General features: G+C 39.2%; 1 protein-coding gene across 5 annotated transcripts in view; it reads right to left on the bottom strand.

The window, feature by feature from the left end:
- Nucleotides 1-8,601: 8,601 nt before the first annotated feature.
- SLC15A5 (solute carrier family 15 member 5) overlaps nucleotides 8,602-27,984 on the bottom strand; it is a 29,740-nt gene continuing 10,357 nt past the window's right edge. The window contains exons 6-10 of one of the 5 annotated variants that reach the window (XM_079304072.1): nucleotides 26,389-26,575; nucleotides 22,652-22,840; nucleotides 18,355-18,486; nucleotides 10,657-10,765; nucleotides 8,602-9,076 (exon numbers count right to left, since the gene is read on the bottom strand). In XM_079304072.1, coding sequence (XP_079160198.1) covers nucleotides 8,932-9,076; nucleotides 10,657-10,765; nucleotides 18,355-18,486; nucleotides 22,652-22,840; nucleotides 26,389-26,575 — 762 coding nt within the window. In that variant the 3' untranslated portion in view covers nucleotides 8,602-8,931. Of the gene's footprint in view, nucleotides 9,077-10,656; nucleotides 10,766-13,780; nucleotides 14,382-16,211; nucleotides 16,423-16,508; nucleotides 16,665-18,354; nucleotides 18,487-22,651; nucleotides 22,841-26,388; nucleotides 26,576-27,984 lie in introns of those variants that run through there. The other 4 variants (XM_079304073.1, XM_079304075.1, XM_079304074.1 and 1 more) reach the window with 4 other exon arrangements.

Raw genomic sequence — 27,984 nt, 5'->3', positions numbered from 1 at the left:
AAGACCCAAGTGCCTTGCTTATGAGGATAAAAAGGAAAGATCCCATTCTGTTTTTAAAGGAAGGAATTTCCTACAAAGAAATTCTGAAGATAACTTCAAATCAACCATGTGTCTACTCTGTGGACTTACAAAAATGAAGCCCCAATAACATATGACTTATTTCACTCTTGTAATGAGAGGTTACATCACAAAATGCACCAGATCTGTCCCCACCTCCTGTCATTAGTACAGCTCCCTGACATCAGATGTTGATCTACAAAGCTATGGGAAAGGCAGGGCTGGCTCAGACAACAAAAATATTTGAAGAGTGCGCACTCTGTGGAGGTGATGTGCAAGTTTATTCTCCTTCCTCCACCCAAAACCCCCTCCCTACTACATGCAGAAATCTGCTCAGGGAAGTGTTTGTCCCACAGCTGGTTTCACCTTGGACTTCAAAAAGCAAAGCATAAAAACCCCATGAACAAAAGTACTAACAGAAAGATGGTAAAACCAAATGTAAACTGAAAACAAGCAACTGAATTGAACATTAAACTAAATCATGCCAGGCTGGCAATTAGGATTATGTTTAGCTATTGTTTGTATTCTGATTTGTTACAAAAGCTATTGGGACAGCAGAAACACAGAAGTAAAGGCACCTCCTTCAGCCTGGGGTCCTCAAAGGGATTATTCAGAAGGCTTTTGTCTTTTGTCCTTTAGTTCCCCCCCTCATACACTGTGCAAAAGGATGACTGGTCTGACACACTGTGGATATTCTTTTGTTGAGATTTCAGATGTTCACAAAACAGAGCTGCACTGAAAAGGCAGAAGCTTTTAGGAGAAGATCCCTGGGGGAGGGAAGTACATGAATATATTTGAATAATAAACTAAATTGAGGATTTAATGGCTTGCAATTAAATTAATTAGGCACTCTGACTTACTGGACAATGTCTCAAGCTTGTTCTACTTGTTTTGAAGTGATGCATATGTACAAATGTGCCAGAAAACCTCGACAGCTTTTGTTCCCTCCCCTTGATCTCAGCTGTATCAGTGACTGACCATAATACAGACAATTTGTATGAGGAATAAAATGGATAAAGATATTTGCTGAGACTTCACAGTACTAGTAATAAAAAAATATTGTTATCTGTTAGGCTGACTTCTGGTAGTCACCATTAGCTTTTGCAGCACACTGTCTGACAGACAGAATTCATTGGGCACATCTCAGACTCCCAAAAAGTGGAGCTACTATTGTGGCTCTTCATCCATAGATCAGAGATTGCTTAAAAATGTCAGGGATGCTTTATGACAGCTGCTCAGATTCTGAGCAGGTTTGAAAGGGAGGCTGTGCACTCTCATTTTCAGACTCACTGTTGGAAAACTGGCTCTCTGGTACCTCCTCCACTCTCAAAACATTACATCTCCACTTGACTCCAAGCTGAAGTCAAGTAACTCTTCAGTACTCAGTTTTTTGCACCTTAATCAAGTGCTACAATTGCTTAGGCCTTAATTATGGCTGACTTGTAAATTGGGGAGACAACAGTAGCAGAAATAATTGCCACAAACAGTTAAAATCCCTTGAGCCAAATATTTTGGACACAAAAGTTCAAGATGCCATCCAGTCTCTTGGGTTTACAGCCCAGAGAAGGAAGAGTTTAATTGCATTTCTGCAAGCAAAATAGGGATTGTTGAGGCATGGCTAAGGATCCTCTCCAGTGCCTCCACGGGAAAGGTTTCACCCATGCAAGCCAATGACAACTGAATGGAAAAGTATTAAAAGATGTCCACAGAAGTAAAAGACAGACAAGGCTTTGAGCAAGTTTAGTTTTTTATTCTGTGGCATCTTTTCCTTATCAGTCATTAATTTAGCAGGGAAAAATTTGGTCCAGAGTTGCTACATTGGTCTGTGATTAATGTTTTAGCTAATCATCTGTGATATAAAATTTGTGTCTGAAATGGCTGTGTAGTCCAGCCTGAAACACCCACACTGCCTTCCCAGAGCCCTGATAAACCAGGACAAGGCTACACAGCAAATCCTGTCTTGCACCAAGGAGTCTCACAAATTCAGTTCTGATTTTTATAAACAGATTGCTTCTTGAGTTGTTATTATTAGTGTGAGCTGGACAGCTTGAATTAGAGAATAATTTATTCCCTGTGCATTTCTAATTACAGAAAAGAGGTTCACTCACTGACACACTTGTCCGTCTTGTTCCTTCCTGTCTTTCAGGCATGGCTGATTGCAGCTAAATAGACAGACCAGCACAAACTGCACCAGAAACACAACTCTGTCAAAAAAGGACTGAAGTGTTACCATTAATTATTCTGGACCATGTGCTCATTTACAACAGATCTAACATGAGAAATATTCTCAGAGGTGTCAAACAGCCTCTGTTTCATAGGTGCATGGGGGTAGCACTGACTAAATGTTTGACTGACTGGTAGGATTTGACCTGCCAGAGACCCCTGAAGCTTGGGGATTTCATGTGCAATTTGTGTTTCAGCACTCAATAGATAATTTAAATTGGGCCTCTCTCTCTGAGCATTTCTGAGGGATCTACATGCCTGAGCCTGTGTCAGAACTGTACAAGTTTAAAAAAAACCAAACCAACACACCCCCTGAAAAGCAAACAAACAAACCCACCCCAAAACACTGATGAACATCTGTGCAAGTGATTGTTTGGAACTCACTGCATCTTAAAAAGGCTTGAAGAAAGTGACAGTGCCATTTACTAAAGAATGTTGAAAGGTAGGTATAACAATCACTGGGTGCAAAGGAAGGGAGCTTGAAGAGGCTAACTGGGGAAAAAGAACAAACCCCAAATTACCTAGCTTTAGTTAACCCTTGCTACAACAGAGGCTGTTGGTTAAATAATTGAGGAGAGAATAGTCCATTTCAGGCATTAATCAGATGAACAAACTTTGCAAAGACAAGAATCAACTGACTGGTAATTCACAGTTAACTGTCAGGAGAAGCAGGACTGCATTTACTAAGTTATACCCTTCAGCTATTTAAGACAGAACTACAAAAGCAGCCTTTTCTGGTAATTTTAAAAAAAGTATTATAATAATAAACAGATAGTTTAGATGTGCCCTTACTGCCACTATTTAGTCTTTTTAACACCTGTGCAATCCAATACACAAGACCTTCCTCCACTCTCACATATTCACATAAACATGAATTTCCCATCCCAAGGAGCAGCAATCAAAAGCTTCAAAGAATAAAGTAACATCATTTTCAAATGGTTAATAATCACCTCCCTCCCCTCTTCATACAGTTTGCTGTTCTCTCTTCTTGAAACTGTTTGCTTATTTTTGCAAGGCCTGCATAATTTCTCTACTTGTACATCTGCAGTGAAGTTTCTTCCTTAAAGTCACAGACATTCCCTACTTTTTTTTTTACAGAATATGTAAGGCTGCATAATATTTTTGCTGTTCAGGTTTTACACAACATCCTCACCTTTAAAGTTTAGTTTACAAACAGCTTAAGTTTAAAGAGCTTTTCCACTAAATGACAGCTCTTTATAACCAGTGACAAAGCTTGCTGAGGGGGTTATCATCTGTCAGCATGATATTAAAATCTCTCAGGTTTTCCTCCTGAATACTTTAAAAGGGAACAATTTCAAGACAACAGCAAAACTCTGTGAACTAAGGTGAAGAAATTCAGAATGGCATGTAATGCTGGATTTGCTTTCAAACAGCATCCTCTTGAAACCTTTGGCTTACTATTCATCATTAGTTCTGAATTAAGGATTTTGCTTGTTATCAAAGATTGCTCCATCCTGCCAGCTAAACAGGCAGCATCTTCATATCACAGTCACTGACCATGCAAAAAATGAAACTAAGAAAACTCACTGTGCCTTTTTGTTAAGTGCTGCTGTGACTACTACCCCCAACCTCATGGCAATCTAGCTTCTGAAGTTCACACAACATGACAATAAAAGCATTGGGGATCTGCTTTCAAAAGCTGCTTTTTACCAGGCTACAAAGCAGGTAGGACAAACATCCAGTGCTTTAAGGTTTGTTTTGCTGTTGATGTCCCCACTGACTCCTCAGTGATTGGGTTTCTCGTGTTGTTTGCTAAGTGTTCCAGCTTTCAAAACATTTCTTCTGATCTGAAAGGAAAAGGAATATATAGTTTTTTGAATAACAAAAGGAGAATCCAGAAAATATGCATTAATAATAATAATAAATAAATAACCTGTACTCAGCTCCAAGCAGTCAGCACACTCTGCTGGGTATTCAAGACCCAGTTTCAAAACTTCTGTTCAAAGCTAAGCTGTGACACTGCAACCACTTGAATAGGAATTCCACAATTAACAGGAAAAACAGCCCTCAAAAACAAAGCTAATATCTGCAATATTTTCTAGACTTGGGCATTTCCTCAGAAGTAAGTTAGAGGGGAATATTTTGGCCCTATATAAAATCATGGTGATGGTAAGGTTATGGACTACTCCTCAGTCCATTGTAAATGTACATATCCCAATTCCTCAGTTAAGATGGGGAGAAGAAACAAAAATCCAGCCTCTAAACAAAACTTAAAAAAACCCAAAATCCAAGTAGGAAAAGATGCTGATCATACAGTATTAAAAAAAAAAAAAAAAGGTTTCTGCCAATTTTACTTTTCAAATTAAGAAAAGCTATCTATAGACTGTATTTACAACTTTGTAGTCTCAGGGTGCAATATCCAGTACTCTCCAAAACACTGGAAAATGCCTGTCAGAGCAATTTCTTTCACTAGTATTACCACTGTGCATTAGAACTGATTAAATTTAAAGAGTCATCACCAATACTAGTAGATTTCAAAAGGTTTAGATGTCAGCCTTCCCTGATTCATGGAAATCTATATTTCAAGTTACAGACAGAGAAACTAGAATAATTTAAAGTGCTACCTCACCAGAATATGACTTCTATGGTAAGACTTTCAAGAGACCAGGTAGATAGACAGGAAAAAGTAATTTTTATTCTATTCAGAACAGAGAAATCATGAGAAGACTTGTGAATTTCCTTTTCCTTTTCAGATGAAACAAAGCAGACTTTCAAAACATCCTCTGGAAGGCAGCTGCATTTGCCCTTGCCAAGACAAATCTAATACATGTTACAGCAAACAGACACCAAGCTCAAGTTAAAAGCTTTAGTTCTGCTCTCCAGTTCTACTTTATAATGCCCCAAAGAAGGGATTCTCCTACCTCACCTTTCCAACCCACAGCTCCCACAGGAACTGAACAAGACTGACTTTCATGTCTAGTAGATCATGCACCTCTTTCCTTTCCTCCATGCCTAGAATGAAACAAGTGATTCTAGAACATGTACAATATTTTTCAAGATGCTTCAAGAATTTTCAAGTAGCTTCCACTAAAAGCAGGGAAAAGAAATCCAACATAGAACGAGACAGCTCAGTTCAGTGCTGTAAAATTACCTCCAAGGAATTTTGATCTGAGAGCTCTTTACAAAAAAATGTTAAAATTATAAATACTATTCTTTCATCCTTAGGGAAACTGATTGAAACAAATTAAGTAACTTGCACAAGGATATTCAAAGCCTGTGTAATTGTCTAATCTGGGTTCTACCTTGTGACTACCACTGCTGAGCCTTAACAACTCCCTCTTTCCTCCACTAAGCTGCAGGCTTCAGCAAACAAAGCATTCTTTACAGTTAATTGGTATTACACAGAAACTCAACTGCTCTTATTTACAAAACTCCAGATTTATGTCAAGCAAAGCCAATTATGCCTAATGTTTAAACTATTGCAGGTGCTCAGTGACATTGTGCTAGGCAGTAGAAGTGAAATTGCTCTTTTAATGCATCTTGTTCCAACTGGGAGCATGTGTTTTATTATCAGTGCAAACTTAACAGATGGAGATCTTAATCCTCTCCATCAAGTTTTCTTCAGTCCCCCCCCTCCCAAAATGGTGTCCCATGCATTTAGACTTAACTGAGGTGGTTGATGAACTGTCTGGAACAGAACATGTTGTGGTTTTTTTTTAATGTATGTCCATGAATACAGCATAAAACATAGATTGAAACATTTAAAAGACACCCCCAAACTATCAGCAGAAATCAGAAAGACATCTGGCTATTCAAGGCTAGGAATGACCTCTGATGAGCAGAGCACTACTCACTTATAACCAGAGCTGCACAAAAGCAGCTTCTGCTCAAGTCAAGCCTCAATCTAGAGTCCTTTATACAAACTTCACTCTCTGCTGGGAGAACAGTTAGAAAATTCAGGCAGTAATCAAAGAAAACTGAACTGGGATGTTTCTGAACCCTCCTAATGTCATCTAGGAGGTAACTTTTTCCACAATAAATTTCAAAACTATAAATCTTTATGGTGAGGATTAATTAATTAATGAACTTTATGCAAAGCAATCCAGAATTGCAATAGGTAACCTCAAACACAAGCAATCAGATGTGAGTGTCTTGTTACCTCCCATGAAAACTGTTACAGATCAACAAAGGCTGAACCAAAAAAAAGGCTCTCCTAACATCTTCCAGCTGTTTATTGCATAATTTTGTATGCACAGACATATCCTTATTTTTTCTGTCCTCTAATTTTTTAATGCAAAAAGTCACTAAATTTTTCTGAAGTGAAAAGCAGCTTCCTTCAAAGCAAAGGCCAAACCTTTATATCAATTTCACTGTGTGCTGGCACAAGAATTATATAAATGTAGGCAGTGCCCTGCATGTACAAAGGATTTCATCAGCTTTGAATGGAGTCCTAGATGCTGCAATTCAAGAAATATTCCTGTCTGTTGGTTTTAAGTGCTAAATTGCTCTGTCATAACAGTGAGATGGATTGACAGACTTTTGCATGTAGATTCCTCTGCTCCACCAAATGAACCAAGTCCAAATTCAGCAACCAGTGCCCCTTTTCTTCTACCATCCACCTCAAAGTCCAAATTCTATTAAATCTGATAGAAAAAGCATTCCTCCTGTCCATGTGAAGAAGGCAGGGAGCTTTCAATATTCAACTCTTCATCTCAAAGCCCATTCTAAGGAAGTCCTACCCAGGGAGTTAACTAATCCTCTTTTTCTTGCAGAATAATATTCATCAGACAATTCAACTCAAATTACTGCATTCTGTTAGCTGCTGTCATCTATTCTCATATTTCAATTTCTAAGGAGAAAAAGAAGAAAACCTTCTTGGGAAGTTTAAGGCCATTCAGCCTGAGAATGCAGCAGACTAAACATTTTACCTTAAAATAGAACCAAGTTTCTTGTTCTCTTGTTCTTGATGTAAATGGTTCCAATCCACTGTTACTTTTGCAGCAAAAAAAAAAAAAAAAAAAGAAAACCATTAGTTAATGAAAACATCTACAGCCCAATCATACTCATCTGCCCAAAATTTAAATTTTACCCTTCTATTACAAAGTTCATCTTTTGTGTATAACTTTTGCTTGGAGAGCAATTACATCCCTCCTGTCAGCAGACTCCAAACAGCATTTTCTTGTAGCTTTTCTGTGCAGGGACAAAGTTCAAGTGTTCAAGAATATCTCAGAAAAGAAACTAGTGTTTTTCATGGCTTAAACCTGGGTCTATTGCAGTACAAATATGATGTAGAAAATAATACCTTTCAAGCAAATAACTGTCAGATCTCATGGATATATTTACCCAAATATGTGGAAATAAGCCTGTCTCACACTTTGCAGTGCCCTCAGAGAACAGATCCTTCAGCCTTTTGCTGTCTCCTCTCTCAGCCCCAGCTCCAGCCCAGCTTTTGCAGCCACTTTTGGAGGCTGGGGTATATTCACCAGATTTTTCTGCCACTCCCACGACACCCAGCCTAAAGTTACAGCATTAAATGTGGTTAATGGTGCAGAAGAGATTTTCTTTACCAGCTCTTCCACATTTCAGCTCAATAATTGTATCACTTGAATGAATTACATCCTTTTAGTGTAGCTTCTCCTGTGGTAGAGCATTCCTCATATCTAGCAAGACTTCTGACTTGACTGTCCCCTCCCTCAGGAACATCTTGATATCCAAGTGCTCCTTTAATTTTTTTGGGTTCAATACATTTCCTTACATAGCATATGCAGACCCCACTTCTCTCATCATTTTTTTTAGTTATATGACTTTTAAAAAGAAATGTTAAGAGTCCAATTATCTCTCACAATAACAAACTCAGCCATTTTTGGGAGTGTTTAACACTGAAATGTTCAAATTGGAAAGCATTTTACTAATAATTATTTTCCCTCATCTCCAAGCTGCATCTACTCTCTTTTTTCCTAATTCTCCCCCCTCCAATTCAGATAGGCTGCAATTAGTAATTCTGATGTTAATAAATTCCAGTCTCTCATTCTCCTACTAGCAATTTTCTTCATCTCATCCTTCAGAAATAGCAAATCTCACAGTGCTGCTGCCAAGTGGGACTGGATGCCTCAAGCACCAATGTTTCATGGCACACCTTGTGGACTGAGGACTGCTATCTTGTTTCTAGTGCATTTTTGGTAGATCTCAAAGCAATTTGTGTCCACTTCACAGACAGGGAAATAAATCAGCAGCTTGCTGTAGGCTGGGGAGGAGATCAGCAAGAGCCAAGAACAGTGCACAGGAATCCCACCATTGCAAATATCAACCAGCCAGTACCAGATTTCAAAATCTCTTGTAAATTATACTGGCACAAAGTCATTAGCTAAACAAATGCCTGCATGTTTATTCATTTTTGACCACTCCTAAATACAAATATATGTGAATACCTATTTTCATCGAAAGATTAAAAGCCTCCCTCCTACTATGGCAAGCAGTGAGCTCTCCTTGGCCTTAATGTGAGTTATGACAGTGCCTTCAAGGCCAAATCCTATGAAGAATGCTGTTTTGTTAACTTATAAACAACATTATTATTCATCAGATAATTCATAAATACCAGGACATAGTTCCACTTAAGTGTGAGGGCAATTTATCATTAGAGAGCTGGTGGGTAACAAAATCAAAATTTAGTCAAATGAGGGTGAAATTTCATCAGGTTTTCTCCACAGGAGACAAAATGGGAGAACTTTCCAGGACAGCATTATAATGCTTGATGGCTTTTCCATGCTTCAAAAGCTTTTCTCCAGGAAGACTTTCTCTGAACTCATTGGTGCCATCCTCATGCAGATTGTTGTATCTGGGGGAGATGATACAGAAGGAAAATAACAAAATAATTCTTTAAGTGTCAGCTTCACCCATTGTTTATACACCATACTTTTTAAGTTACAGTGCCTTCCGAGTCTTGAACATCAAGGCAGCCAAAAAAAATAGGAAAATGCAAATAAGCATTTCCTAGAGTCTTTCAGAACTTCAGGATGAGAAGTATCAAACTGGGTGCAGATGTTAATAATACCTGTACTGTGTCCTTTCAAAAAAATTTATAATTAACATGCTTTTTTTCCCCTCAAGAAAAAATGCACTAAAATTTCTCTATGCCAAGTTTTCAAGTATGTTTCCCCCTCTGTCAAAACTACTGTTTATCTGAATAGCCCTTGCTCTTTTTCTTGTTCATCAAAAATGAAACAATTGTGTTTTTTTTTTAAAAAAACATATTAATATAAGTCAAAACTTACTATTGAAACTTATTATAAATTATATAAGAAATTATAGAAAACTTATTATTGAAAAATAGGGTACCTTCATTCTGAAGTGAAGTGGTAATATTCTGACAACCAAAATCTATTAGTTTTCAGCAGTAAATGCCACAAATTAAAATTTCAATTCACAGAAGCATAAAATTCCATATGAGGAGTACTACTATGTACATGCAGGAGAAATGTTTTTCGTTGTGACCCAGTTCACATTTAAAACAAGAGAATCACATTGGAATAATCAACAAGATGCTATGGCAAACTTTGATGCAGCAAAGTTGGTGCTACATGTGCTAGAAAAAGGAACATTTTGTCTAGAGTTCCAGGAGTACACTGCTCTTGGATGTTTTTTATTGCTCTCATCATCACATCCCTGCTCACCAGGGTTCCTGAAGGATTTCCACAGGACTGCATCCCAAAGCCTAAGGGCCACTCTCAGAGTGACCCCTCACACTGGTGGTGGCACAGGCTGCCTCCCTCCCTCTGCCTGACTTCAACAAAAAATTAAGTGGGATTAAACATCCCAGAGTTGTGAGTTCCTTGCATTTTGCAGGCAAAACACAGGGATTAAACCTGGGCTCTACAGGTGCCATAAAGTGGCTTCCTGTGAGGGGGTTGAGCAATTCTTGTGTCTCCAGCAGGAAATTGCTTCTCTCCCATGCCCAGAAGAGTATCAGGAAATTTTGGGGGGCTGTCCTGTTGCAACTGCTACACACAGCACCAACCTGCAGGGCTGGAGCTTTCTCACCACCCCTCTGTCCCACACTGAAGGTGTGAATTCACTGGGAGAGCAGCAGTGCTCTTTACAAATGGGTACAAAAGCAAGGGCAGTTCCACAGCCAGTGTAGCTTTGTGTTCCCTTTTCAACTCCATGCCAGCACATTTACACCCTTCTAGAAAGAAAATTATGCTCTTGTTTCTTGAGGGCTTTTTATATTAATAAGATCCCTTAATTATTTAAGGTTAAATACATCAGTTTGTTCCAGTTTTTTTTTTTAAATCTCACACCTCTCCACAGATGATCTGTCACAACCAATTTTTTGTTACATGCTGGCCCACAGATGTTACAAGAATTTCTATCTGCACCTACAAATGAAACATCAAGTTTTCATTTTCTCACACGTACCTGTGTGCAATGCTCCAGAACCCCAGGGTGTTCACCATCATTAAGGAAGCCAAGAAGAAGAAGAATCTCTCCAATTTACCTTCATGCAGCAAGTGTGGGAACCAGTTGCCTGGTAAAGCAGACATTTGAGGCAGAATTAGTTTTCCTCGCAGCAGGAGACGTGGCTCATGTGGAAGACAAGAAGGTAACTGGGTGTGAGACACAATCCCTGCAGCTGTTGATACAGATTTCATCCTCACAGCATCTGTGGGGGAGTTTGAGTCTACCCTTGCTTTGCAGACAGGCAGTACAGATCTAGAGAACATCCATAATAAATCTGAAGTGTACTGGAAAACCTAATCCTGCACAGCTACTCCTGTAATGACTGGACCATCTTCCATCTGTGTTATCCTGTGCACCCACCTGAATCAAAGTCAACCGTAAAAATTTTAGTAAGAGCTAGAATTCAGATGGGCTGTAGAGATCTTTACTTGCAGCTTCATGCTTTTAATAGTCTCTTCTCAGTCTCTACTATAAAGAATTTAAAAATTTTTTTAAAATTCTAAATATTAAAAGCACTCAGTGCCTTGGTGTTCCATTACAAAGTCACCACCTGACATTTTACTTTACCTTTCTTTACAGCTGCCTTTAGCCATGAGCCTGCAAGGTGTTCTTTACTTTCATTGTTTATTTACACAAATCCCAAATAATTTATTTACACAATTTTTTTCAACAAGGCTTTTGAAAAAGCCTTGTGTCTGGGCGATTTTGGCACTTGACTCAGAGGACATGCACACAGAGACTTCCCTCCCTGTGTATTCCTGTGCACTGCAGTTTGTGGCTGTACTGCTTTCAATGTTGGTCACTGCAACCAGTCTGCAAACAAGCTCAGGTGGCAAATAACTGTACAAATCAAAATGGTTAAAAACAAAAGACAGCCCCAGTCAGTCTGCAACTGAAGACAATCAGTACCTGAAGTGCCATAATAAACCAGAGCAAAACCATCAAACCAAGGTGAAAAAAGAAGTTCCAGTAGAAACTGAAGTTACAGGATAGCAAAGACCTGCACAGTGCTGTGATGACCATGTACCTGATTGGGAATAGAGGATATTTATTGCCTTTGAAGAAGGCAGATAGACTGTCTTCATTAGCAATTAATGAAGAAATGCAGTGTGAAACAGCTGGTGCTGAGGATGTGATGTCCACACTCTGCACAGCTCAGGGGGGTTCACATCAGAGCAGTTCCCATTAACAGCTGGAACATCTCAGACATGAGCATATTGTTTTGTTGTTCAGTTTCCTCTAAAAAGAATCCAGTTGTTTTCACGTTCCAAGATTGTTCTGTGATGCAAATCAGAGATTATTAGGAGATTTAGATCAAAAGCATCCCCTGATCTGAACTACACCAGCATCAGTGTGCTCAAAGTCACCTTCCTCTGCTGCATCAAAGTCAGGTATCAAATCCTGCCCAACTAAATTGTGTGGCTATTCCCCCGAATGAGCTAATGGGGAAAGAAGGAAAATCAACTTTCTTAGTACAACTGTGTTGTAAAAACATGATGGCCTTAACAGATCTTTTGGCCACCAATGCCACTTTTACACACTGATTGCCATCCTTAGATTGTAAATATTTCACTAATTAGAGACAAAGAACAGTTCCACAGCAAGGGACAGACTCCACTCAAAGGATTACACCCTGCCAAGCACATTCATATATTTACATTTTTTTCTTCCCTCCACATCTTACAGTTACAAACACATTTCTTTTCAGAGCTATTGCTTTTAGCTCTCCTGGGACTGACAGAACAACTGCCATCAGTTTTCATAAGTTCCTCTACAGTTCTCTCCATGCCATGGTACCTTTTTGCTTGCCACAGGGCAGCACCACCACACCTCTGCCTGCTCCCTTCCTTCTGCAGCCAGTTTTAAAAACCTATCACCTTACACTGGAAGCTGACTGAGCTCCAAGGTGCTGTAACTTCATTTTAGTAGCTTATAAACTTTTACTGTCATCATTCACAATCAGGTAGTTTTTCATTTTGCAGCCCCCAGGGGCCAATAGAAGGCAGAGCCTGTGGATGTGATGAAAAGGAACTCATGCATGGGGGTCTGCAGTGCAGCTTGTCAAAGCAGAGCTCACACTGTCTGCTAGGTTATTCACCTTGGCTGGGCTGACTGCAGCAGCAGCAGGAGCATCCTAATGGAATGGCATTTACAGTGCAACCTGGATGGAAAACATATACTTGGAAAGTTAATAAAAACAATTTGGCAGCTTCTGAGGGTCCATTTGTATCCTCTCTATCTTATCACTGATACAGACACCAGATAAAAGCACTGTAACTGGGGCTGGTTGGTTCTAGGGGTAGCAGCCTGGCAGGTGACCTGGATTCTACTCCCACTTCACCACGGGCTTCCCTCCATGGACTGGGTCAAAAATCTTTGCTCTGTGTCCTCCCTTCTTTTTCTAGGTGTTGCCAGTGTTTAAACAGTGAGGCCAGGATATTGACAGAGAGTCTCTGGAAAATCCAAATGACCAACAGCACAGGCAAGGACAAAATCAGGACATGGTGAGGCTCCAGCTGCCACAGAGAACACTTGTCCTCTCTAGGTTCCTGCTCTGTCCAAAGCAAGAGGTAGGATCAAGGCTCTTTTCCTCTCAGAGAGGGAGAAAAAGGTTTGTTAGGAGCAGGCTTTCCTCCACAGAGGAACAAGGATGCCAGCAGTCTAAGGATATCCAGAATATAACCCTTCTAGTGCACATTTTCATCAGTGGATGCAGCAAAAATTAATATAACCATTTCCTACTTTTAGCCAAAAAAAAAATCCTTACTTGTCACTCATTTTTCTTTCATTACTTTTCCTTTTAATTTTTTTCTCCCCCATGAAACAGGGGATAAACTTGGACTGTGTTTACATCTACTTACACTCACTTTACAGAGAACCCTCTCCTCTGCTTGCAGGAAACCTTTCCCATCCTCACCTCAGCATGCAACATGCTAAGAACTCACTTTCCCCCAAAAGATACTGCCTGTGGGCTCTGTGCATCCTTTACTTTTCTGTGGAGATTGCCAACAGAAGTGGCAATTACAAGGTTGGTTTGTCACACAGATAATTGCTCACTGGGAATTAACTCTCTGCATCAAGCTCCTGATTTCCATTTTTATTCCAACAATAGAAATACTTAGTAGCATGAATCACCACAAAGAAACAGAAGTTTCCTTGAGGTGCATAATTTCAAATAGACTTTCTCTACTGGTTAGAGGTGAATTAGTTATGTATTTTATGGCAAATTTAGAAACAAGTTAGAAAGTGAAGCCTAGGCAGAGTCTGTTCCTGCAGTCTGCTCTACAATCATGGAAATAAAGCACCTGGTAAACTTGCACTGACATTTTGGAATCCTGTCAATTTTGCATTGAAATGACTCAGTTCAAGAAGAAGGAATAATTTACAACACCAAGAAGAAACAACTGATCCTACTAAAGCAAGCAGAGGTGGAAGTGAAGCAGAGATTGGGACATGGACAAAAACTTTCCTGGGCTGTTTCTGGTGGGTGACTGACAGCAAGGAGCTGCTGGCAATACCAGCCATTGCAGAAAACTTGAAAAGGGCCAGTCTGCCAAAAATTAGTGCACACAACATATCTGCTGCTGTGGTGGCACCCTCTCAGAGCTCAAGGGAAAGTTGCACAAGGAGGCATGCAGGGTTTTTTGCTGAATAACATTACCCCATTTTATTATGTGGAAAACCTTGAAGAAAACAAAGAAGACAGTCACATGCCAGAAGTTCCTCTATCTGTACCAGTCTTGTACTTTTGCAGCTATCCTACAACCTATCATAGAAAAAAAGAATACAAAATTCAAAAAAGATTTGCATTTCCTTCCTTCATTTCATCAACTTAGTGGGCATATATTTAGTGTTTAATCACAACCAAATTAAAGCCTCACTCTGCATCTAATCCCTATTAGCTAAGTAGGGACCAGTGGCCACCACCATCTGGACTGCAAGAAATATCCTCTAGCTTATCACCTTTGGTATTTGGAATCACACAAAACTGAAATTATAAAAACAATCAAAAAAAACCCCAACCTAAAAAAAAACCCCAAAAACTCAAACCCAAACCACAATGCCTCTGGTGATTCTCTAAATACAAACAGGCAAACTGTGACTGGGACAGTTTCCTTCCTTTTCTAAATTTTCTGACCTTTTCTAAATTTCTATTTCTTACATATTTATATTAATATTTTTAGAGAAATATATTCTGAAATGATTGGCATAAGAGGACAGGTTTTGTCTTGCATCTTCTTCCTTGAAAATGTTAGGAGAGGTAAGAGATCCAAAAGAAAGCAGTTTCCCAGCTTGTACTGAAAATATCACTGTCACCCATCATCTGTTTGCACTCGTCAGATTTTTTTAAAAAGTCTTATTTTATCATATTCACACCATCCTCCATAGATGCGTTAAAAATGATTAATGCAGATTTGACTGTGACTGATATCTGATCAACTTTGCCAATAAAAACCCAAATAAAATTCTAAACTAGTGGCATAAAATAGGATATAAAAATGCTTGAATTTTATCAACACCCTCTGTGCTTCAACACTTCAAAATACGCAGTGGAGGATCTACTTTGCTGCAGGAACATGGAAAACATGGTCTCAGTGCTCAGAGATGGAAGAACCAGAAATAGTCTTGGCTCAGGCTTAGTGAAACAAGAATCATGGGACAAGACAAAAGCATTCATAGCCCAAGCATCACTCACTAAGCCTTGTTAAATCTCACAGAACCAATTCATCAACACTATCCTCTCCTCCAGCAAGAGAAGGAACTTGTTCTTCCAATAGAAATAAATTAGCCGAGCCTTTTTTTAGGAAGGAAAAAAAAAAGTTCCGGTTGGTTTGCTTTACTCCCACTTTCATAAATTGTCCAGATACTGAATATTTACAAGCTCTTCAAACACATCTGAAAAAAAAAAAACAAAACAAACCTCACCATACCAAATGTAAATTTACAAAAGCCTAATTTGTGTCATTGGACCGTAATTTAACTCGAGAGGCCACAAACGTGTTCCTACAACAGCCATTTTTAGGGTGTTCCTTAGGCAACCACTAGGCTTTAATAAATTAAAAAAACATTATTTTGCTGTCATGCACAAAGTCCACTGTAAGAAGCACAACTGGAAGAAATACAGGTGGAAGAAAAGAAACCAAAAGTGTGTATAACACTTGCTACCAAACTAGGAGAAAACCAGAACTGAGCCTAAAATGCATTCTTTGTTTTGCTACTGTTTATCCCCACCTACAAAAGTGTGACCCTAAGCCCACTCTGATATAGGAGTCAGCAGGACAACAGGCTGGGATGAGCAGAGGAGCATCATAACACAAATGAACCTATAGGAATATCTCCAAGCAGTGAATTGAGTGAACTGTGGTAACTTGGAATTATTCATCTTATTCAAGCCAGGAACACTGGGAAAGAGACACCCAATTATATTTAAAAATAAAAAGTGAGAGCCCAGTAATATGTTGTTTACATATTAATAGGTCAAATAATCTCTAACACTCTTCTAACTACAGCACCAGAGCAATCACTAAACATGTTTCACTTTATTCTCCCCTAAAGCACTTGAAGTTTTTTTAAAGTTTTTTAGAGTTTTCCTGCTTAGCAGCAGTCATACCCATTACAACACCTTAATCTGAACACAGACTGTCACTGTCTCCCTTGGAAATTTCAGAGTGACTTTTGCTCAGGATAATGGTGCAGTCAATTCCACCTACAGGAACAGCAGGTCTGACAAAGCCAAACACAGACATTAAGTTACAGCTTTGGAAAAAAAGAAAAGAAAAGCTAAGTTGAAAAGTTTGCCACCCAACTTTCTAAGAGTGACGAATATTTTAGTCAGGAAACTTTTCAGTTTGCTCAAGAAACCTGAGCAAAAGGGTTTAGAATGCAGCCTGTGGAGAATTTGGAGAGTTCAACCTTCTTGGTCTCAGCCAGGATAAGCACTCACAATCTCTGTTAAAACAGAATTTCTGTCAAGAAAAGAACATTTGCTTATTTTGAATCAATTGAATTATTTCATACAGACTCATAGCAAAAGGATTAATCACCTTGATGGAAAACCAGACAAAAATCTACCGAATTGCAAATCAAATGCAAAAATTGGTTTCCTCTATCACAGTGTACAGAAATACTCTGTAAAGAAATTAATTAAATAACAGTAACACAACATAGGAACAATATATTGGTGCTGACATTGTGCTTAATTTTTTCGCAATGATTCAATTATTTCCAAAGTCAAATTGCAGTAAAATATGTCAGTTTTACTAAATATTTAGTTTCCATATTATGGGGGGGAGGAAAGAAAAAAAAAATCAGCAACACAGTCTGTCTTAAAGTGTTTGTTTCATTTACCCCAGATTACACTGAACTCAGAATAATGAAAAACAACCTTCTCCACTGGGGGATATTCAAGGAGCTCAGTTCTCCACAATGGATGCCTTGGTGCTTAATAGTTCTTTGCTTGATTCATTTGTGTAAACATTGCAGGTTTTTACTCATCTCCAGGTGATGTTTTATACCTTGCAATAAAATTTTAATTCAATTTTTGACTTAAAAACAGGACTGGGTGTCAAAGTATCATTTGTTTGTTCAGATCTCACGAGTAGGAATAAAAAAACTTCCTGTCACACTTTCAAAAGACCCACTACTGCTTGTTCTTCAATTACATGAGTCTTGGCATAGGGAAGAGAAGAAGCCAAAGCTTGAACCCTCCACAGTTATAAAATCCTACTGCTGTGGCAATGGCAGTGGTGTCATGCATTAGCAATTGTGGTTTCTGAAGAATAGTTCTCTGTAAGAGTTCCACCAGAGCTTTGGAAATATTCCTTGAGCAAGTGGGACCATTTCAATTTGTGAACAAAGGGATCCCTGTCCCTCAGTCCAAGAACTCGAGTACTTTACTTGTTAAATTTTTTCTGTGAAATAAGTTTTTTCTGTATTGAACAAAGATTCATCAGCAAAGGAAAAAAATACTTTAAGAAATTCCTGGCTTATCAGTCAGTAACTCAGGAACAACTCCAGTTCAGAACTTCCACTAAACACACCTCAACAGGCTGAACCTGCAGTAACTCCTTTGGAAACAGGGAGTTTTCTGGGAATTGCAACATCCATCTGCAAAAGGGCAAGTCCACAGTGAGACAGTACTGACACAGAATTTGGCTTTTCCAACAGCTGGGTGAAGTCAGATGGAACCAGTGGGTTCAGGAGAGTGAGCTCCCCAGACAGCTTTGAAACCTTCAACCCAACCTCCTGTTCCCTGGGACACACAGGGAATAATATTGTCCTTTTTTTAAAGTACAGATCCTGCTCTCAAGGCCAGAGGCTTCCATGTAAGTGTGAATAACATGAATGTACTTCATCAACACAAAAAAGTGGCCTCCTTGCCAATTTATTTTCAGTCTTCCAGAACAGAAATACAAAGATTGGACAGGAGGACTTCCTGCAAGATGCCATCCTCTAATTACTCTGACTATCAAAACTAAGATGACTCATTAAAATTGGATGAGTACAGCTGGAAGGCTATTTTCTATCTTAATTCCATCTTAATTGTGAGAGCAAATCAATAAAACTTTGGCATCCCTTTTAATTCTGCTGCCTGATTCTCCAAATCAATAATATTAGAAAACTGCTCAGGAACACCCATCATGAGCATACTCTTACCTTGAGTGCCTGCGTGGGCTGTCTGAACAAAGAGAGCTCCCATAAAGCAGCCAGCTCCATTAAAGAGGGCTAAAAAATGCATGGAAATCCCTCTCATTCTTGCAGGAACAAGCCAGAAGGCAAGTAAGGAACCTTAGGAAGGAAGAAGATAGAGTTACACATCAAAAAATAAAAAAAAGAAACAAAGCAAAAGGAAGAGTTAAATGATGGCAGAACATAGATAATACAGAAAAAAAAATCAAAACATCTCTATTAGTGAATTTCCATATTTTATATAGAGAATGCACTTGCTGCAGAAGAGCAATCAGATTTACCCCATAACATTTTAATATGTACCCTGTATCAAAGCATTACCTAAACTGCTTAAATGAATAATTAGCCACATACAGCTGCTCATATTGCCTAAGTACACAAAGATATTTCACCCAGACATTTGCTTGCACCTTTTAAAGCCTCAGGCATGAGAAAAAGCAGAGAAACACCACCACAGTCAGTAAGCAGAAGACAATGGATGTGATATTTAACAGCAGGATCTTCCATCTCTGAGCCAGTGCAGCACAGCCACTAGTAAATACTTCCAAAATCGAGAGCTCTGCCTTAATTTGGACAGTTAGCTTGCTTTACCTTAAGGCTGGACAATGCTCCTGCTCTCCAGAGTGCAACCCTCAGGCTCATTGGTTCATTTTTAAGACTTTATTCTTCACTTTCTTGCCAGAAGGCTGAACCAGAAGCAGCAACAGCTTTGGTGGAGAGGGGAAGCTGTAGCATGCTGCTGTAGCATGGATGGCTATAAATAATCCCACCAGCTGTAATTTGGCTGTAACAGCAAGACTTTATGATAGCTGTTCTTTTTGTGCAGTTTTCACTGATCATCAAAAACTTCTGCTTCCTAATTTCACTCCTTGAGTTCTCCACACTTTTACTCCCAACCCCGGAGTCTCCCCACCTGCTTTATTAGTGGAATTAGAATGACCTCCAGCTTGAAAAACTTGCCAGCAGAAGGTCCTGTTTGGATACTGAGTTGCCTGAAACACCTCTGAATACAAATGAAACTCTGCAATCACTCTCTTACACAATTTTTAATTTGCATGTCCAAATGAGAGCTTTGAAACATATGAAAGAAAAAAGACCACAGACAATGTTTTCTTCCACATTCACAATAGGAACCAGAAGCCTGAGGGCAAGAGAAAGCAGGTGAGCCTGGGACACCATCTGGGGATGCAACAGTCTGAAGCATTGCAGGGCTAACTTGAGACACTAAAAAACTTGGAAGTTTCTGGTTGTTCCTCCCTTCTAAAAGCTGAGGTGCAAAACATGCATCTTGGTCAAATTCAGCCTGGGTAATTGCATCCTACTTAGCTAAATTACCCCTGCTGCTTCAATAGCCTGCTCAAATCCTCCCTTTCCCCACAGTGCTGCTGGAACTATTAAACAGCTGCTGCATTTCCCCCTGGAGACTATTGCATTTTATCAGTGGGCAAAGCCATCCCCAATATATCCTCTAACTAACAGAGCTGGAGATTCCTGGATTAAACCAAGCTAGGGTTACAAATCCAGCCTGTCAAAGGCCAGGGAGAACTTTGTAGCACTGTGGAGGAGAGCAATACCATTGTATTATTTTAATTTTTAAGTGGCAAATATTATTCTAAGAGATGCTCGTGCCACCTGAAGCAGATGATTATTCAAAAACTCCTATCAACAAGATAATGAAATATATTGTACAAACACAGTTCCAAGTATCAGGGACCAAATTATAGAATAGCTTGGGTTGGAAGGGACTTGAAAGGTCATCCAGTTCCAACCCCACTGCTATGGGCAGGGACACCTTGCAGTAAACAAGGCTACTGAAAGCCCAGCCTGGCCTTTAACATGGCCAGGGATGGGAGAGTCACAGCTTCTTTGGCTAACCTGTGACAAAACCTCACAGTAAATAATTTCTTCCTGATATCTAATTTAAACCTACTCTCAATCTGATCCTCTTCACCTTTGTCCTGTACTACATACCCATGTCCTTTGTCCTAGATGCCCTTGTAAATAATCTCTAGCTCTCTTGTAGGCTCTTGTCAAGTAGTGAAATGACACAATTTGGTCACCTTGAATCCTTCTCTGTTCCAGGCTGAGCAATCTTAATAAGATATCCTAATGAAGATAAGGAGTTCAATGTGCCAAATCTAACTTCTCTAACCAAGCTCTTCAGAAATGAGATATCTTCTCTCTCCCCTCTGCTTAAAAGAATGAACATTTCCCTCTTCAGCTTGGATCATGTACTTTCAGGTCCAGTAAATTATTATAATTGAATGTGACCTTCCACATACAAAAGGCAGTAAAATGTCAGGAAAGGTGAGACAACTCTGTGTCTGGGCTGTCACTAATATCCATGGATTCAGTGTATGGTATCTGAGCAGAAATTCAGTTCAAACTGAAGTAGAAAGCCAGAGCTCAGTTCAGAAGCCTGAATGCAGAGCCTGAGGGCTGCTGGAGACTGTTCAGGGGCCTCAGCCACCCACACTGGGCTCTGACACAGGGCAAGACCTGGGGGAAAGCCAGGCTCTTCTCCAGCTGCAGCTGCAACTACCAGGCTGCAGAGAGATCTCTTGCCCTGCTTGCACAGCCAGGACACTCCTGACCATTTGTGCCACCAATGGAGGCCTTCTTGCCCCACCAGATACAGCAGTATTTTGTTTTAGGCACCTCCCTTTAGCTTTTTAGTCTGCAAGTCTCACATTCAGACTTAGCCCCATTTAGCTGGGTTCTTAAATCACACCTCTCACTGCTGCTCTAAGCACAATGCTTAATCTCTACTTTAATGGGGAAGGACAGCATTTCTTCCTAAGGAATTCTAACCACAAACCTTTAGAAAAGATCTTAAAAAAATAAAAGGGAAAAACCCTTAAGATGGAGTTTTATTTTTTTTTTTTTCTAAAGGCTAATGTAATCTTGCTGTCATGGGACTCCAGTTGTGTCCCAGTGTGCTGGATTAAAAGGCCTTATTCTACCAGCAATATTCTTCTCATGCTTTTGCATGAGAAGACTGTAAGCAAGTCACCTCCTAACCTTCTTTTTGTTAAGCTAAACAGAGAAGGTCACAGTTTTCAGTTACACTTAGCCTGTAACCTAGAAACCAAATTACCTGCCTAGAAACCTGTCTCAGTTAAGTACTTGAGAGCTATCAGATGAAGAGGCATTATGAAAGTGCTAAGTATTTAAAACTAGGGAAAATTACCTTTTTAGTGACAGACTGTGACCCACAGCTCTCAGTAGTCTCAGAGTATAAGAATAAAGCTGAGACACTGAAGTTATTTCCTGCTCTTAAATAAAAACCTGAACATTTCTGGGGTTGTGCTGGAACAAGAGACACTCAACCCATAGAATTAAATGCCTGCAGAGATCAACCAGTCAATTACTTTACCTGTGTCTCTAAGTGAATGCTGCTAAGATTATTTTTATAATACTAACATTTTTTTTAAAAAAATCTCTGCAAGGTAAAACACTGGTAAGCACTCTGCATGCTCCTCAGAAGAAAATAAGCCTCAAATATCAGTGTAGACACAGAAAAGTAAATTACAGAAAGCAGCAAAGGTTCAGACTCACAATCAAGAGTGTTATTACATAATGTGTGGATGGCAGGCACAAGCTGAGCTCTGAAAAACAGGTGGGTTCATCTCTGGCTCCATGTCACAATGTGGTATCTGTGGAGGCATGTTCTCATGACTCCCAGTTGGAGCACTGACAGAAACCTTGCAGCTGCCTACACCAGTCTCCAGGTTAACCTGTCACTGTCACCTGCCCACATGTGCTCTGTGCCAGTGAAAAATGTGACAACTCTAGTAACTGGGCACAAAAATCAAAGGGGTTCCATTGCCTCACCTTGCTCTGCCTGTGGCCTTTAAGGTGGACACAGAGCACAACCACAGCTCAGCTCTGACAGGTGTTTTTGCACCATCTCAATAAAATCATCACAGGAGCACTCGGGTCAGAAGGAGCCTCAGGAGCTCCTCCAGCCCAGCCCCTGCCTGAAGCAGGTTCAGCTCCAAGACCAAAGAGGAGATTGTACCCTCCAGGAACTGTTTGCACTGTGCTCCCTTCCAGTCAGTCTGGAACATCACTGCTCACACTGACTTGCAGCCAGCAAGACAAATGATGCTTCTCTGATGCAGGTAAAACACAGATCTGCTCATTAAGCCCGTGGAAGACAGCCAGGGATAAAATATCAGATCACAGCAAATTTTTTTTTAGGAAGCTGATACAGTTCTCAGAATCGGGACACCCTTGCTTTAGCCCATTTGATTTTACTTACAGGAGGGAGTTGCCAGGGCTTCAGCCACTCCAAGCAGGATGTACTGAGGAGCCAGGTGGAAGCAGGGCATGGAGGAGACCAGGTGAACCTCCTTGGAGAGGGTCTGCTCCACCTGGGGGAAGTGCTTTCGGTGGATTTCAGAGAAGCCAGCAAGCATCACAGAAAGTGCAGCACAGAAGTGACCTACAACTGGGTAAAGAGCACAGAGAGCTTTCACCAGGGCTGCACTTACAGGACCACCAGGTGCTCAGAGTGAAACAAGCTCCTAAGAAATGCAAAACAAGTTTGCTACCCCCACCCCAATTTATTTTTTCTGAACACCTAAACATGAATAGTGTTTGCTATGTACACATGGCAAAAGGACACCAGCTCAACACAGAAATAATTTCAGAGTTCAGAATAAATGGGAGAGGAGAAACTTTACTGAAGACCAAAGTCACAAACAACTTTTACCTTTTACTTGAAGATTGAGGGAGGAAAAGGAGAAAAGAAAGGAGAGGTAAATGTCCTTCCAGATTATACAAGAGAAAGGGTAGGATCAAAAGTACCAGGCAGCAGGAAATTCTTCCAAAACTTGGATGTGTTCTAACTACCCCACACTTCACTCATTGCATAAAGAATAACATGAAAATATATTAAGTTATATTTCTTGATGTTGGTAATATGAAGTGGTTGTATCCTCTCAGAACAGAAAAACACAAAGAAATCAAAGTTTCCAAGTAACTCTCTGAACCTGAATTGCCTATACCTCTCATGGTTTGAGCTCCCATTGATTTTGACCAAAATTCTGATTTGCCAGCATTTCTAAACCATAACATCAGGAGAATTGTGTTGCTTTTAACAGTTTAGGCTCAAATTCTTGGACTATGTGTTTCTTACCAAGCCTTCATGACTGGTAACTGCTACACTTATCAAATTGGACATCAACAGCCAAAAGCTTTTGTTTCACACAATATTTATAACACATATACACTTTGTCTTTTTTAGTGTCAGGACAGCAGAGATGAAAAGCTCATGTAAGTAGCCTTGCTGTGTTTTTGGAGGCCTCTGTTTTTTTCTCTCAGCACCAAACTCACATCCCTCTTCTAGCACAGTTTTTCTGATATTCACAGCTTTAAATATCCAACCCCCCTGCCTAACCTGAGCCTTGGAAGCTCTTCTGCTGTTTAAAGCTCCTCTAGTGCTTAATGAGACTATCAATGAACTATTGCTTGAAAATTGATGACAGGAGGGAATTCAGCAGCATTTTCTGGCCAATGCACCTTATCATAGTCAGGTATAAAGCCCTCAAGGAGCTTCTTGTAGTCATCCAGATCACCAGTTCTCCCAGTGAAAAATTATGTTGCTACTAAAGAAACCTCCAGCAGTTCAGTATTCCTAACAGTGCAACAAACTTGAAGCATTTTCCTTTACTAAAAGCCAATACATTTCTGAAAAAGTAACCTCTGGGTGCTCAAAAAACTTGTGGGTTTTTTTTTTTTTTTTAAATCTCTCAAGACTTCATGTGACAGAGGAAAAAAAACCAAGAACCTTGGAGACATGGTTTTCATCTTGACTCTTCTCCCTTCAGTCCTCTTTAAAATGACTAGTTTGGAATGACTGGCTGAGATTTTGGTTTTACAGGAGAACAATTGTTTTAGTAATACTTAGGGGTGATTCTGGGATAAGGTTCTTTGTATTATATAGAGACTAAGGTTGTATTGGACCTTCATGAATAAGCCAACAATTACAGAGAGAGTAACAGATTGCAGTTTTTATGTAGACTTAATACAGAGCAACGAGATATTTTGGTTGTCTATGTGGTTCATCCTTGAAAACTTAAGAATAACATGCTGAAAATTTCCAGAAAACTATTTAAATTTCTTCTTCTTACAAGAGTTGAATTAAAATATAGTTACAGGCTGGCTTAACACCAACTTCCTATTTATACTTCCAATTTTGTTGCTGAAAATAATTGAGAACCTAATTAACTGCTGGCAAAAATATTGGCACTTAGAGGTCTACCATACTTGCAGGTGCAGTCATATACTTGGGTATCTGAAGCCATTGCCTGTACTCACAGGTATTTTTATGCCTCAGGTAGTTTATCACCCCTAACAGGAGGCTGTTTTGATAAATGAACCCATTAAGAATAAACCACTGCATATATTCTAATGCTGTTTAACATAACAGGATAGAACATTAATACTAACTTGAAATTTCCATGGTTTAAAGGAAAATGATTATCTGAACGTGCTTTTTGTGTTTTAATGCAGATGTTATTTTAAAAACTAGGCTAATTGCAACCTGCTGTGTTATATGCTTCTGGTTTGTATAAAACTTAATAACACTCTTAATTAGGCTAATTTAGTCAGATTAATACCTCTGTGTGTGTCAGTACTCGCTGTGCTGCCTGCCATGGGGCACTGAATTAATAGCAGCACACAGAGAAAATAGCGGTTTATAAATATTTTCATCTGAGGTTTGCAATGCAGACTGGAAGATAAAAAATGAGGGAAGTTTAATGAGAGTATCTGTGAAAGGGAATAGTTTTAAGTGAATACAGAGTGGAAGTTGCTTTACTGCTGGTACAATATGGAGCTGACATCTGAAGAGTGATGCAGAGGATCCCTCCAGATCCTAGAACATAAGAGGTTTGGGGGTAATTAAAAAACAAATAAATAAAAGAAACCACATTAGTGTCAAGAGAAGATAGCCCAACTCTTATTAAAGTTGCCATTGCTTCTAGGCTATGAATTTTTCTGGAATGAGTGTCCATCTACAACAGGGAAAACTTCCTTTTACCGCTTGTGTGAGGTAACACTTGACCTTTGGAGATGCCTTTTTGCTATGACTGGGGTTCAATAAGGATTTTAATAATGCAAATACTTAACACTTGAACAATTACCTCATATTGGACATTCTAATGGAAACTTTAGTGCTGGGTAAGCAGACTGAACCTCTCCCAGTAAGCTTCCACCTGTGAAATACTCAGCCTGTTCAATGGGAACAGCAGCCAGTGACACAAACCCATTTGTTTTGCATAGTTTTCTGCATCTTTTCTTTTTCTCATCCATTCTAAAAAAAACCCCTATTCCACATACAGAATTAGCCTAGATACTTTTACTTCATTCATGATGTAACTGCAGAGTCTGGAAGAAATTGTTCTAATGGTAATAGAACTTCCCTCTTATGAGCTGCAGTCCTAACAATAATGCACTTATAGCATAAAAATCACAGAAAAACAAAGCCTTGACTCCTGAGTTATCCAATCCCAAACTCATCATTTTGAGCAACACATTTCTCCAGATCAGAGAGCAACTAACTGAAGGGATTTTTAATTCCTAAAAAATACTTGGAATGTAAATTTACTGTCCAAAAGCTAATGGATAAAGAAACATAGAAGATAACCAAGTCAAAGCAATTCTCAGGCATCAATAGTTAGTACTGATTCTCTCCAATACCAATTTCATAGGATGACCCCTAGTTACTTGTGATGTACTTCAAAATTTTTATCAGTCAGAGGAGTCTGTCCTACACAAAACAAATACTTTTTCTTACTATCTAGTAAATGTTTTCAGGACTGTTTTTGTTCAATAACTCCTTTGAAACATATTTACTTCTGAGCATCATCCCAAAACAAGTCTACCTTAACATTTATAGTCAGACATAACTGTCTAGGATCATCCATCACACTGAAATTTCTTTTCAAAAACAGAAAAGACAAAGCTGTACAAACACATGTATTTTTTACATACCAATGTAAATTGTTGGAGAGTGTCCAGTGTCCTTGGAGCTAAAGAGCCAGGAGTTAATGCACTCCAAAATAGGAACAAGAATCAGTAGTGGCACGATGCTTATCACGTTCATTGCTGCAACTGGCAAGAAAAATCCACCAAAGTGCAAGTTGGAATTCATGGTTTGGAGATAATATCCTGAAGGAATCTGTATTGAAGGATAAAACCATAGTCCATGGATAAGATTTTCACTGTATTTGGAAACCTCTCCAAGTTTTTCCTTCTGAAGAAGTCACATAAAAGCAAATACCTGCTGGCAAAAAAGGAATGAGCATTCATGAAGAAAGCCTTTCAGACAGTGACAATATTGCTCTCTGCCAGAACACAACATTTCCGTTTTGTAAGATTTTCTCCTACATTTAACAAATTAAGCAACAGTCTATAAGTTTATTTGATCATCCCTAATTAGAGCCATCAGCCAATGTACTAAATAAGTCCACCCAAAACTTCAGTCACTTCACCCAGACAATGTTTGACAGAACAGAATCTTAAAACAGCAAAACACAGAGTGATTTGATTTTAGAACTGCCAGGCACAGAGTGATTTTGGACTTATGATTGTGCTGCTCAAGGTAAGAGCACTTTAAAAGCTACAGGGAATGAAGATTTGGCTACAGCCTTAGAACCAGCTGAATGGAACTCCCAGAGCACTTAGAGAGGACTTCCTTTTACCTGGGGGAATGAAAACCAAAGACAAAAAGAAGCAGATGAGGAACCTCCCAGTGGCAGCCCAACAGGGCACACAATTAAGTAGATTTGTAAGACTCCCTCACTACAACAGCAAATAATTCCTCCTGCTTGTGTGAGGCTACACAAAAGAGCTGCTGAGTTTATATAAAGTGTCAAATCAAAATCCCAATGGCTTCTACCAACAAATTTGAGAATTTGGGGTTTTTTTGTTTGTCTGGGATTTTTTTTTTTTTTGAGAAAGCTTGATTAGCTAATTTCATGTGCAGCAGGGAGCCATAATCCACTCTATTTTTCAGACTGGAAAACTCCAACTCGAGCAATTCACAGAGCATCATTATGAAAGAACTCACCCCAGGACTGGATTTTTTACCCTATATCTGTTTTCATTGATTTCTGAATTCCTGCAGCACCCTGCACACTCTTTAGTATGATCAGTGATTTCAAATCTAGAGAGAATATTGCTGATTTATAGCTGTCTGAATATTAATGTATAGTTGTTACCTGAGCTCATGCAGGGTTTTTCATCAATGGTTATAGTCAACCCTACCCACTGAGGGTCTGTTCAATGATCAAGAATTACTCTAAAGTTAACTCTTAAAACTATTTTTCAACTACATTCCTCCTCCAAAAGGAAGTGTAAATTGTAAAAGGGAGAATAAATAGCAACAGAACTATGTATGTTTAGAACCGAGTCAAGTTTTTTTGGCTCCCTTTTCCAATGCTTAATGCAAGTAAGAATTAACTTCTTAATAGGAATTAAAATATCATCACTATGAATCACAGGCAGTGAAAGCTGTTAATATGAAGAAAATACTATTAATCCTTACAAAAAAAGATACTGATCTATCTCTGAGTTTGCAAAAGAGCC

Source organism: Erithacus rubecula (genome assembly GCF_903797595.1).
Source record: "Erithacus rubecula genome assembly, chromosome: 4".
Classification (NCBI taxonomy): Eukaryota; Metazoa; Chordata; class Aves; order Passeriformes; family Muscicapidae; genus Erithacus; species Erithacus rubecula.
The sequence above is the reverse complement of the archived record's forward strand: the minus strand, read 5'-3'. Positions and strand labels throughout refer to the sequence as shown.